Below are 13,811 nucleotides of genomic sequence, written 5' to 3' on the forward strand. Positions count from 1 at the left end.
GTGTTCGCGGGCGAACAATGCGAACTGGCTATCACTGAACACCTCTCCCGTGTACAATAGTTTCCCATAAATCCATATATCAATCTGCTCAGCTTCTTCTTCTCTATACCTGCATACTGCATTTCGTAATGCCAGGTTCAAAATGAAACTGTGAAGGGATCAACTATTATAGAAGACTATACGTATGCATGAGTATACCAAGCACATGCTTGCAAAATAAAAATGCTTTGAATTAAATTGAGCTGCTGTCTGATACAAAGCCTTAAAGAGCACAAAAAAAATATCAATTCTTGTACAATTCTAGGATATAATACATTTAAAGAGTTTTCCTGCCATTATTTGGGACTTTGCATTTATTGGAAGAACAGTCCCATAGGGTGAAGTTAATTACATTCCATGTCTATCTAGAAGAGTCAGAAATACTAATCAATCCCTTGTGAACACTGCTTTGGCTCTTTTCACGTAACGTCTGTTTAGGGATTAAGAAATTTATTTTGGGGCACAAAGTAAAATATTAAAAATAATGGTCTTCGTGCCAACTTGAAATCTATATGCAAACAAAAAAAAAAAAATTATAAATTAAAAAAAATAAAAAAAAACAAGCAGAGGAACAATATAAACCTCTTTATTCTCTGAGTAATAACGTAGTTACCATAATTGTATTAAATATTAACAAGAAGGAAAATTTATATAATTGTTTTTAAAGCTGCTTTAAATTAAAAATGACTTGATATGCTGGATGCCTCAAACTAATCCCTAAACATCTAAAAATCCTTCTTCCTCATCTGCAATTCAAAGACTTCATGTTGAAATAAAAGATGTACTCGAAATCCAGCAGCCATTGATGGCAGCTTTGAACTAACCAATTCAGAAATCTGTACAACCCCCCAGAGAGAGGCTTATGGTACTACGCATTTTAAACCCGCTTCTAATGAATTATTCTCTGTTTGCCTTCAAGGCCAAAATTAGGATTTATTTTTTTTCCTCGGAAAAACAAACTGAGAAAGCACTCCAACCTAGAGAATGGAAAGGCGATACCTATGAGCTTATTTCACTATTTGCAGTAAAAAAAAATACTGGTAAACAGGTAGTCTTTTACTGTACAATATTGATAAATGTAATTTCACCAAACTACTTACCGGTAAATCAATGGTACAAGCAAATATAAGAAATTTTGTAACATATCTTATTTAAAGATAGGTAACTGCTTTCTCCACTTATGAGCCAATTCTTCTCTATCTCCTGCACTTATCATTCATTGTCAATTCACTGCTAAAATCCATTTTACGAGACAATGGATTGTTGGGTCACTGAGTGATCAGGTAACATAATACCAATATAAGTCTATGGAAAAGGAAGGGGATGGAGAGGAAGAAGCAGAAAGACACACACAGATGCCGCGGCTGAAGACTCTAGTCTGCTGGATTCACAGCTAGCCTTCCCACTATTGCTGTATAATGTCCTCCATGTTGCTGTTGCTACTTAGAAGAGAGTGTCCTACAGAGAAAGAGGGGGCAGGATCTCCTGTCTTCTACATGTGTGGTGTATGGGAGACATTATAGCAGCTAGTTTCTGTGAAAGCTTGCTGAGGGGAAAACTAGCAAAAAACGCCATATACAGTAATGGCCAAAAGTAGTGCTACTTTTCATGTTCATGCACATAGTAGCATATACTGAAAAGTAACCTGAAACTGCAGGTACACTTTGACTACAACATTGCTGCGGAGTTTCTTCCACTGCGATCACTTACACTGCTTGTGTATATTGGTCATCCTGTTGTCTGTCCTGGTCCCAGCTGGAGCTTGTGTCTGGAGATGTCAGACAATGAATCTGCAATAACACAAAGAGTGTAAAGTCATAGAAGCGAGACGAAGCAGGTCTAACATTCTTTGCAGCAAGATTTTTAAGGCCTCAGCGGAGCCCGTACATTTTAGCGTGCTATGGAGTAGATACTATACACAAAGTTTTTAAACGAATCAGGATCGAATAGAGTAATCCAAACCTGATTCGCTCAATGCTAATTATCACCTGTTATGGTGCACTAGGATTAGGATCCACAACTGCCGCACAGCATACCTGTGATGCAACTGAGACCTGTATGTGGCTGAATGCACCAACAAAAAGGCATTCACAAAGCAGTTATATAATATAGCGGCTTCAGCAGCCTCAATAAACACTGGTGTTCTGCGTAGCAGAAATAATGTACATGATCCATCTAATTGTAAGTGGATAACATTTTAATCAGCATTGTGAATGCATGTTTGTTGATGTAGCAACTGCATGACAAGTGCACTATGGGACAGCACCATTAGGTTACAAAACACAAGGAGAGTAAAAGGCATTGCTAATTAGAACTAGAATCTATACAAAGACAAGGTGACATCGCAGGACACCGGTATATAGAAGTCACAGGTGATAAGAGGAATACCCATTATTTTCACACCGTAAAACAAACCACAAGATTAACATGGCATTGTACAGTTTTACTCCCTCCTTCTTATCTTACAGCTTTATAGCTACTTTTTAAGACTGTAGTTTATTTAGGCTACGGTTTTAGAACCAATAGGTGACATAGGTCATGGCATTAAAGGGTAACCGTAATGTTTTCATCAAAAAATCTATTTTAGAATATGTTACTGCTGCAGCAGCATTATGCATAAAGCAATCTTTAGTTTCTTCACATACCACTGTTTTCCTTGAGTTTTTCCCTTAGTTATGGCTGTTTAAACATTTACAATATGAGGACCTTCTCAAGATGGCTGCTCTGCCAGTTTTCTGAGGCCAAAACTGCTTTCCCTCACTTCACATACACACTTGCTGTAGCCAGCAGCTCCCTGCCAGCCAATCAGATTGGATTACTGAGAGACACGCCTCCTCACTCTGAAGCCTAATGCAGGCATGCAGTGTGAAGGACTGCCCCTCTGTCCGGAGACCGTCAAGCCACAGCAACTGTCTTTTAAGGGAGCAGTGAAAAGGGACAGGGAACATTAATGAAAGCTATTATAAGGTAATTACAGATTACTTTTGACAATCATTGACAGACTAACTCAGGTATACATGCCTAGCTCTAATAAACTAGCAAATAAAAAATATGACAGTTACCCTTTAAACCAAAACAGACTAATGTATTTTTCAGTTTATAAGACGCACTGGGGGGAAAATGTACGTGTGTCTTATAAAACGAATACTAGTGGAAGCGCTCACTAGTATGTATTAGGAGCGGGGAGCGAAGCGCAGCAAGCGCAGGTAACTCCCTGGTCTGCGCCGCAGCTCCTCTTCAGCTGTCACGCTCCCATCTTCCCGGCCTACGCTGCACTGTCCTGACCCCGTACAGAGTCAGGACGTAGTGCGCGCACTATGACCTAACGCTGCACGCAGTCATGTGACAGTGCAGCGCAGGCTGGGAAGATGGGAGAGCGACAGATGAAGAGGAGCTGCGGCGCAGGACAGGTAAGATGATTTTTTATTTTAGTCTGATCTGAGGTCTGATAGGCTATTCTGAGGTCTGGGGGTACTGATGGGCTATTCTGAGGTCTGGGGGTACTGATGGGCTGATCTGAGGTCTGGGGGGAACTGATGGGCTAATCTGAGGTCTGGGGGGAACTGATGGGCTAATCTGAGGTCTGGGGGTACGGAGGTCTGATGGGGGTCTGACTAATGGACTAATCTGAGGCCTGTTGGGGGTCTGATGGGCTAATCTGAGGCCTGATAATGCTCTGAGTGGGCTGATATGAGCTCTGATGAAAAAAAATAATCTTTTTTTCCTACTATAAAATCTGGGGTGCGTCTTCTCAACGGGTGTGTCTTATCATCAGGTGCGTCTAAGGGTCCATTCACACATCCGTATGTGTTTTGCGGATCCACAAAACACGGACACTGGCAATGTGCGCCGGCACTATAATAGAAAATGCCTAATCTTGTCCGCAATTGCGGACAAGAATAGGACATGTTCTATTTTTTTCGGGAACGGAATTGCGGACCCGCATTTCCAGATCCGGGCCGCACATCGTGCGGCCCCATAGAAATGAATGGGTCCGCAATTCTGTTCCGCAAAATGTGGAACAGAATTGCGGACGTGTTAATGGAGCCTTATAAAGCGAAAAATACGGTAATTTGTCTCCATAACAATTCATACAAATTTAAATTACACTGACAAAAAAATAATAATCACGCACAAAGAAGGAGTTTTTTAAATGGAATGAAATGTGCCATGTGTGAATGTAATCATGATATATGTGAAAGATTACAATATTAGAGCGAAAGGATACGTTTATTGGGGAAAACTGTACTTTGGAAGTTAGCAGATCATTTGCGATTTTGGTTAGGGCAGTTTTAGTGGAATGATAGTGTCTGATGCGAGACTGTAGTTATTCAAACCGGTAGTGGGATGAGAGGTGGGAGGACAGTTCAAGATGGACATGTTCTTCTAGGACAGTGATGGCTAACCTCCGGCACCCCAGCTGTGGTGAAACTACGACTCCCAGCATGCTCCATTCATTTCTATGGAGTTATGCGAACAGCCAAGTAAGTGTGCAGCTTGGGAGTTGTAGTTTTACCACTGCTGGAGTGCTGGAGGTTAGCCAACACAGTTCTAGGAGTTTTTATGCGAATGGTAGTAGTGAGATAAGGTGAGAAAGTACCAGTCACACAGTCAGAAAAACAGTTAACCATTTGTGACAATATTTTTAATAAAGGCCAATTGAAAATCAGATTTTTAGCCAAAAATTAGTAAAATAAACAAAAATTTACTCTGAAAGGTGTACATAGCCTTTAAGGTGGAAAGGTTTTTTATTTTGGGACAGTTGTAAACTGGGTTATGTAGGAAGCACACTGGAGGCAGCTGTGTAGGGGGGAATGCGTGGGGGTTTGAAGCTTTCACAGATTTTGTCTATTTTTATTAATTTTATCTTTTAAATATGAAGCAAAGTCTTCAGCTAAGCTGAGGGGTGTGGGAGGGGGCACCGAAGGAAGGAGTAGAGAATTAAAGGTATTAAATAGTTGTTTGGGGTTGCAGGAAAGAGATAATATGGGAGTAGTGAAGTAGTCCTGCTTAGAAGAGGTGAATGCAGACTTGAAATTGAGAAGTTGCCTTCCGCAATTTGCGGAACGGAACGGGCGACGGCAATATAAATGCCTATTCTTGTCCGCAAAGCGCGGACAAGAATAGGACATGTTATATTTTTTTAGCGGGGCCGCGGAACGGAGCCATGGATGCGGACAGCACACGGAGTGCTGTCCGCATCTTTTGCGGCCCCATTGAAATGAATGGGTCCGCATCCAAGCCGCCAAAACGGCGGCTCGGATGCGGACCCAAACAACGGTCGTGTGCATGAGGCCTTAGAATGGGCTTTATTCAAAAGCCGTTCTGTAGCTGTGGACATCTATCTCAGTTATTCTGTCTGGTGGGTATGCCAGGGTTGTGAATTGAATTTCTGGTATGTGTGAGAGGAGCGAATTAATCTGTCAGTTGGAAAAATGTCTGAGTGTATCACAGAGGCATGTCTAACAGTCAAGAATCTCTCACCAAGAGGTACACTACCCAAAAGTACATGTTGATGAAAATGTACAAAAATAAATTAATCTGGATGATAAAGAATTATTATTTTGAGGAAAGTATCTCTAAAATATACCAATTCTGGCGTAAAATTCTATTTCAAAGTAAGGCTACTTTCACTTCCGTTACTGATAATACAACCATCTGCATCCGTTATGAACAGATCCGGCTGTATTATCTTTAACATAGCAAAGACGGATCCGTCATGAACTCCAGTGAAAGTCAATGGGGGACGGATCCGTTTGCTATTGTGTCAAAGAAAACTGATCTGTCCCCATTCACTTGCATTGTAGGTCATGACTGAGCCGTCTTGCTCCGCATCTGACGACGGAAAGAAAACCGCAACATGCTGCGGTTTGCTCTCCGGTATGAGACTGGAACGCATTTTTGGAGCATTCAGTTACGTTTTGTCCGCATTGACAATGAATGGGGACAAAATGGAAGCGTTTTCTTTTCAGGTATTGAGACCCTATGACTGATACCCGAAAACATTAACGCAAGTGTGAAAGTAACCTTAGTCAACCAACAGAGTTAAGCTGGCCATACACATTCAATAGCCGTCGGCCAAAAAGCTCCAGTATACATATCTCCCAACAAAATATGTTTTTTTTAGGAAAGCCTGAGAACATGACTTTCTTCACTCTGTGCAACTAAAAAAAAATAATGCAGCGTGCCACACAAAAAGTGCACTAGGATGTGGTCTATTGCAGGACATCCCATAAGAGAAGGGCCCCCCATAAATCATTCCCCAACCCACCAGGCCAGAAGGCTCCTGCAAGGACTAGGGATTAGTGGCCATCTTCAGCCAAAGCAGCGGCCGTCTTGCTCTGAAGCTGCCACCATAGGTGCTGGCGAAGAGCCTTAGGGTCCATTCACATGTCAGCAAAACACGGAAACCGGTCATGAGCGTTCCGTAATTTTCAGACTGGACATGGCCAGATACCACGCTTGATCTTACTGGGGATTACCTATATATGATACACTGGTTTGCGTTAGCATTAATTATCAAACAAAATAAATTTATTACCTGAAAATGGAACGCTTAAAAAATACTTTCATTAAATTAAAACTAGTGTGTGGCTAACCACCCACATATTTCAATCAGGCTCACGTGTGAGAGGGAGGTTATTGTCTCTTTAATCATATATGATCAAATCTCCTTCCTTCCTCCACCAATAATTGGTATTCAATATGGAGATATATGCAGATACGTACTATCACTTTGATATTATGTAATAGATACTATGTATCCCCATGAAGCATGTTACTCTCCATCTATTCACACCATAGATTGTATCTTTCTTAGGCTACATGCACATGACCATATATGCTTCGCGGTCCGTTTTTTTTTTTTTTGCGGATCCATTGTAACAATGCCTAAAATGGACAAGAATGTTCAATATTTTTGTGGGGCTACGGAACGGACATACGGATGCGGACAACATTTTGCGGACCCATTGAAATGAATGGGTCCGTATCCTATCCGCAAAAAAAATGGAACAGACATGGAAGCAAACAACGTTCGTGTGCATGTAGCCTTAGTCTGCTGCAAAAGTAGGGAGGGAATACTGGGATAATTCATTACATAGTGAGTATTAAGGCATTGTTCTAGCCACCAGCACTCCTCACTAGTACTCCCAGGTTCTCCACAAATTCAGTCTTGTTTAATTTGCCTATAAACCCTTCTCCCTATATTGCATCTGCTCAAGGCGTTTCTATGTTTTTTTTTGCAGATCCGCAATTTGCGGACCGCGAAGCACATATGGTCATGTGCATGTAGCCTAAGAAAGATACAATCTATGGTGTGAATATATGGAGAGTAATATACTACATGGTGATACATAGTATCTATTACATAATATAAAATTGAAAGTACGTATCTGCATATATCTCCATACTGAATAACAGTTATTGGTGGAGGAAGGAAGGAGATTTGATCATATATGATTAAAGAGACAATAAACTCCCTCTCACACGTGAGACTGATTGAAATATGTGGGTGGTTAGCCACACATTAGTTTTAATAAGTTAATTAAATAAAGTATTTTTTAAGCGTTCCCTTTTCAGGCAGTAAATTTATCGCACTTGATCTTAGCCAAAAGGCCGAGAGACGACTTTGGCCTGGTGTCTATCCCTGTCCCACATCCATCATCCAGCGTGAACTATTGAGATCAATCTGGCGCATGTCTAGACAGCCCCAATCCCATGTGGTAGATGTCCAGCTCCTAAGAGAATAGCTTGTAGACTCAAAGCTCAGATCATAAGTAGGGATGAGCGAATCGACTTCGAATGAAACATCCAAAGTCGATTTGCATAAAACTTTATTCTAATACTGTACGGAGCAGGAGCTCAGTACAGTATTAGAATGTATTGGCTCCGATGAGCAGAAGTTATTACTTCGCGAAGTCTCACGAGACTTCGTACAATAACTTCAGAAATTGATTTATACTGTAAAAAAACATTTCCCAAACTCTGGTTCGGTTCCAAAGTACCACTTGGAACCGAACCAGAGTTCAGGAAATGTTTTTTTACAGTATAAATCAATTTCTGAAGTTATTATGCGAAGCCAATACATTCTAATAGTGTACGGAGCTCCTTCTCCGTACAGTATTAGAACAAAGTTTTATGCAAATCAACTTCGGATGTTTCATCCGATGTTGATTCGCTCATCCCTAATCCTAAAGGGGTGTCCATAACCTGGAGAAATTTGGAAGAAAAGGAGGTGGATCCAGCGAGCAAACGCTAGAAAAAAAGAAATAAAATTATTGTTTGCAGGCTGCAAATCGTGGTGTCTAAGCAACCACTATACAGCATGGGGAAGAGTGATGGAACGCTTCCCTCCTGACAATCATCTGCCACATTGGGCTGTGTAATATAGCCTTTAGTTTATGCCAAGTTATAGGATTAATAAATCTGGCCCATTGTTCTAGTTATTGAACAGAGGGAGAGCTGAAGATAGGAAACTACCAGATCTATTATAGCAGGAAAGTACACCAATATAAAGGCAGATGTCCCACCAAGTAATTGAACATCCACACACACATTGTCTGATTACACTATGTGTAATGAACATCTAACTAAAAGACCCTGCAATTGGGGCAGTTACTGGAAAGGAGCATTGCTAGAAACGCTGGTTCCTGATCAGTGCCATAAATAAGTTGCCAACAAGCTCCTTCGTGTGAAGGCATTGCTGATGTGGCCACCTGGGCAGCAGGAAATTATTCTCTATGGGGTTGCAGAAGTGACCACTCGTCCCCATACTAAAGAGAGGATTGCTGCATGTAAATACAGCCTTCACCTCCACTGATGAACAAGCAAAATTATCGGGATGGAACAGTTCATGCACGATAATTGCCTGAGGTGTCGGCCCATGTAAAGAGGCTTTGAAGGGGTTGTGCCACCATTAAATGTAATTTTCACATAACATTTAGTGTTACTTTATAATTTACTTTCGGTTACAAAAATGACCAATTCTGAGACAGTCTCTTTACTTCATTCTAATGATGCCTCCTGCTCTGTTCCAGCCTTCAACTTGCTCTGTTGCCTTCCTCTGGATCAACTTGCAGGATAACAGGCCGAACTGGATGGACAGATGTCTTTTTTTGGCCTTATGTACTATGTTACTACTATAAACCTCCATATCTAGTTTGACAGTTTCAGGAGAGAACTGTAGCAGAAAGGACAGACCCCCTGAGAAAGGACACTCCCCTTGAGGTGACAGCCTGAAGAGAATCTAAGTGATTGGAATAGTTCTGGTGCTGGTTCTAGTTTTATTGGAAAGTGATCATGTACCATAGGATTTATTTATTTTAATTTTTTTTTTTTTTTTTTTTTTTTTTTTTTTACACCAATCATGGCACATCCCCTTTAAGGAGCGATTTGTACCATGCATTTCCTATTACGGCGTCATTTGTATTGCATTATAATCTATGATACAAATCAGATACAAACTCACAAATATATATAACAAAATCGAATAACTTTCAATGGATCATAACATTCTATTCACATACAAGGAAACATTAGTAGTATGTCATACCAGGCAGTGTGGCGTCTGCACATGTTTAATAAGACAAAACAGCTCATACCTATAACCTGGAAAAGAAAGAAGAGAAGAGAAGTCAGTTGTTTAAATTGGTTTGCTATTTTACAATAACAAATACAAATATTGCTCCTTAAAGGGGGTGTCCATTTTATTGCTAATGCAAACCAATGTATGATAAATAATAATTGTATGCTACTCTTCATTTAGCCAACACACTAGGCACAAGAAACGAGTGCAGGCACAGTGGAGAAGACCGAATGTTGTGCCTCGTCACATGCCCCCCCATCTGCAGCCGCCTTATTGTGTTGTCCTGATAAACAGAAAGCTGGCTGAACAGGACGACACTTCAGAGAAATAGAAAAAAGACAACAACTTCAAAAAAGCATAGATTAGTAATTAGTATATCATCATTAATTACACTGGTTTACATTACCAATAATGTGAACACCCACAATGTTCTTCTCCTCCCTTCATCCTGTTTTGTCTCCTACTGTACAGCCTAGTGTTTGAGATATGCTAGTTTAAATGAAGGAGAGATAATTGACAGCAAAATATAGCACACACCCCCCCCCCACCTCCTCCAGAGACAAGGGGAGAAACATTAGTACCTTATCTGGGTGTACTGTGCTACGGTCCTTTTGTGCCCCATTAACCAGTGTAAAAATTGTAAAATTAAGATTTATAGTAATAGTCACATAAAAAATTGAAAAAAACATCACCAAAAATACCTGCAAATAGGATCATAGGACAAAAACCTGATTCAAATATTTTGTTATTTACCAGTTATACATTCCCTTTAAAAGGGTTGTTTACCTTTATGATGTTTTTTTTACAGACCCTTCAGCCTGACCAGACCTGCAGTGGTGATCATACTTACCTATAGTGTCTCTACTAGTTATAATGCCGCCTACAGTACCCCTAGTAGTTATAATGCCGCCTACAGTACCCCCAGTAGTTATAATGCCGCCTACAGTACCCCCCAGTAGTTATAATGCCGCCTACAGTACCCCCCAGTAGTTATAATGCCGCCTACAGTACCCCCCAGTAGTTATAATGCCGCCTACAGTACCCCCCAGTAGTTATAATGCCGCCTACAGTACCCCCCAGTAGTTATAATGCCGCCTACAGTACCCCCCAGTAGTTATAATGCCGCCTACAGTACCCCCCAGTAGTTATAATGCCGCCTACAGTACCCCCAGTAGTTATAATCAGCCCTGTAGTTCCCTCTGTAGTTATAATGCCAGTCTTTAAAAGGTCACCCTATAGTGCCCCAGTAGTTATAATTCTCTCCTGTAGTGCTTCAGTAGTTCAAATGACTCCTATAGTGACCCAATAGTCAGAATGTACCTGCTCCTTGTAGTTCCACAATAGTTATGTTGAGCGGAAGAGGCGGAAACACGTAAGGAAACGTGGGGTCCCTGGACCATGCGACAAAGTCCTCGACCTTGTTGTTGAAGCGGGAGGCCATGATATCCACTTCCGGTCTCCCCCACCGCTCGCAGATGGCTTAAAAGACCTGTGGGTGAAGAGGCCACTCGCCGGGATCGAGCCGCTCCCGACTGAGGAAGTCTGCGATCCAGTTGTCGACGCCAGGGATGTAAACTGCCGATAGTGCTTGGAACATGTTCCTCCGCCCAGCTGAGAATCAGCGTAGTCTCCGCCATGGCTGCCGGGGCTCCGAGTGCCGCCCTGGTGATTGAGGTACGCCACCGCCGTGGAGTTGTGGGACTGAACCCGAACCGGACGACCCCCGAGACGGTCGGCCCAATGCTGCAGAGAGAGCCGAATCGCCCTCAACTCCAGAACATTGATTGGAAGGGAGTGCTCCTCACGTGACCATACTCCTTGAACAGAGATATTTTTCCACCACTTCCCCATCACAGCGGGAACAGTGGACAGTTTTAAAAAGGGTTTAGATGAATTCTTAAAAGTAAACAACATTAATGCTTATGAAAACGTGTAGAAATACGAGTCTCAATTCCTTCTGGGATTCGCGTCCCCACCTATCCCTTGGTTGAACTTGATGGACTTATGTAATTTTTCAACCACATTAACTATGTAACTATGGAGGGAAGGAATTGAAATTTAGCTTGTAGCCCTCTGCAATGACCTCCCTCACCCACGCATCCAGGACGTGAGCCAGCCAGACACGCAGAAACAAATTAAGCCGGCCGCCCACCCGAACGGAGGGCGGCGGGAGCCGCCCGTCATGCATCAGAGCTCTTGGGGTTAAAGGACTTGGAGCCCTTTTGACGGGAACGCAGGGAAGGGCAAGGTTTTAAGGAAGGTTTTCGCTTCTGATCCGTGGCTGACTTGTCGGATGCCCTCTTAGGGCTGGAAAAACTCCAAAAGTGGCGAAAAAAAGGCTTCTGCTTTTTTTACCTGTTAGACCGCCCCCTGTTCTGTGGTAAATTCGTGCTCTTACCACCTGTAGGGTCCGAAATGATCTCATCCAGGCGCTTACCAAAAAGTCTGCTGTCAGTAAAGGGGAGGGCCATCAGGGTCCGCTTTGAAGCATTATCTGCCACGCAGCAGGAGAGCCATAGGGTACGGCGAATAGCCACCAACAGGGCTGATGTACGAGCCATAAGCCTGGCCGCGTCCAAAGATGCTACACAAATACACGCACTGGCATGAGAGAGCTGCAGGGCCATATCTGCAAGTTCCCCCGCGTCAAGACGCTGACGTTAATTATCTTCCCACTCCCCCATAGCCTTGCTCACCCATGTAGAGGACAACACAGGCTGCAGCGCTGTGCCCACTGCCTCAAAGGCAGATTTTGCAAACGCTTCCAGCTTCTTCTCTCCAATATCCGAGAAAGAAGCCACATCCGCCATTGGCATGGTAGTATGCTTTAAAGTTAAAGTGATGAGCATCGCAGTGTGCATGGCCCGGCGAGGCAGGGCGCGGGATCTCGGCCGGACCGAAGGATGAGGCAAGAAAATAGGAGGGCGGGCATATGCAGAGGAAGGGGCGGGGAAACAATGAAAAAAAGACAGAGCAGCCTGGGCTCCAACACAGTGAACGCCACCTTTGGGCACTTGCGAGTGCTCATTTGCATACAAATTAAGCTTCGTTTTTCCAGCTTCTGCAAGTCTAAAGAAAATAAAGGTACCATTACATTCATGTACAGGTGTGCTACACGACAATGTAAGCACTGTATATTGCCATATGGAGGCGACAGGCTCCCTTTAAGCGTTTTGGCAAGGTAAAACGTCTATCTGGGAAATTCCACTCCGTGGAAAGAGAGGAATCAAACTCCAGCTGATTAGGGAAACACTTGTGCGAGCGAACTTCTAAAAGGAAAAACCCGAGCTGGTAGACGATGGTGCAGGATCCTCAACCTGCAACGTTTTGATAACCGCTGTAATAGGATTGCCCACCATGGAGGACAGTTTGGATGACTGACCCTCCAGTGAGACAACATCCTCATCTGACTCCCCCCTTCTCAGAACATGCCTCTTCCGCTGAGGAGACATTGGAGTGAGACTCTCTAGCAGAAGGAGGAGAGGCAGAGGAAACGGGAGACACAGACAACCTTTTGGGGGAGGATGTCTGGCCCATTTTGCGGGACGACCGCGATGGGCATGTGCCCCATGATCCCCAGAGTCGGACCGGTCAGAGGACTGCCTGGCCGACAAACTCCCGAATATTTCCACAATGGCCTTGTTGGTATTGTAGACATCCTGTACTACCCTAGACAGGGAACGCGCCTATTCCGGTTTTACCATAGGCTGGGCAGCAGGAACCATCAGGTCCGGGGCAGAGCCATTTGATGGCGGCGCAGTACACGCAAAGCAGAGGGAGTCTGATTGAGGGGAAGCAGCAAGACCAGCTCGTCCGCATCCCGCCAGGTGCTTTAAATCGTGGAAGTGGGCGGAGCCCACTCTCCCTCTGCTCAGCTGCCGGCTCTCAGCGCCCGCCCATCATCTCTGGCCCACAGAGGAGGCCGCACAGAAGCCAGGGCCTCAATTAACAATGGTCCCGGAACCGAGCCGACCGCGATGCTTTAAACAAAAGAAGTGAGAGGAGGATGAGCCGCGGTGCTCGGCTGCAGAGCTGGAGTAGCTGATGTGTTACTAAGCCCTGCATGCCGGCACAGGAAAACGGGCGCCCCCAAAACAGTGCCAGTACACGCCAGGTACACTACACATACCACAGGGCGACCGTTTCATCACCCTGCCTTCCGCTCCAGCACTGACCGGCGTCTTCT

The 13,811-nt window shown here is 43.5% G+C and overlaps 1 protein-coding gene across 5 annotated transcripts in view; it reads right to left on the reverse strand.

Moving 5' to 3' along the window:
- KTI12 (KTI12 chromatin associated homolog) overlaps positions 1 to 13,811 on the reverse strand; it is a 99,339-nt gene that overhangs the window by 33,856 nt on the left and 51,672 nt on the right. For all 5 annotated transcript variants that reach the window (XM_040413619.1, XM_040413617.1, XM_040413621.1 and 2 more), the window contains exons 5-6: positions 9,593 to 9,648; positions 1,750 to 1,829 (exon numbers count right to left, since the gene is read on the reverse strand). In XM_040413619.1, the coding sequence (XP_040269553.1) occupies positions 1,750 to 1,829; positions 9,593 to 9,648 (136 nt within the window). The remainder of the gene's footprint in view (positions 1 to 1,749; positions 1,830 to 9,592; positions 9,649 to 13,811) is intronic.

This window comes from Bufo bufo, chromosome 1, assembly GCF_905171765.1.
Source record: "Bufo bufo chromosome 1, aBufBuf1.1, whole genome shotgun sequence".
NCBI lineage: Eukaryota > Metazoa > Chordata > Amphibia > Anura > Bufonidae > Bufo > Bufo bufo.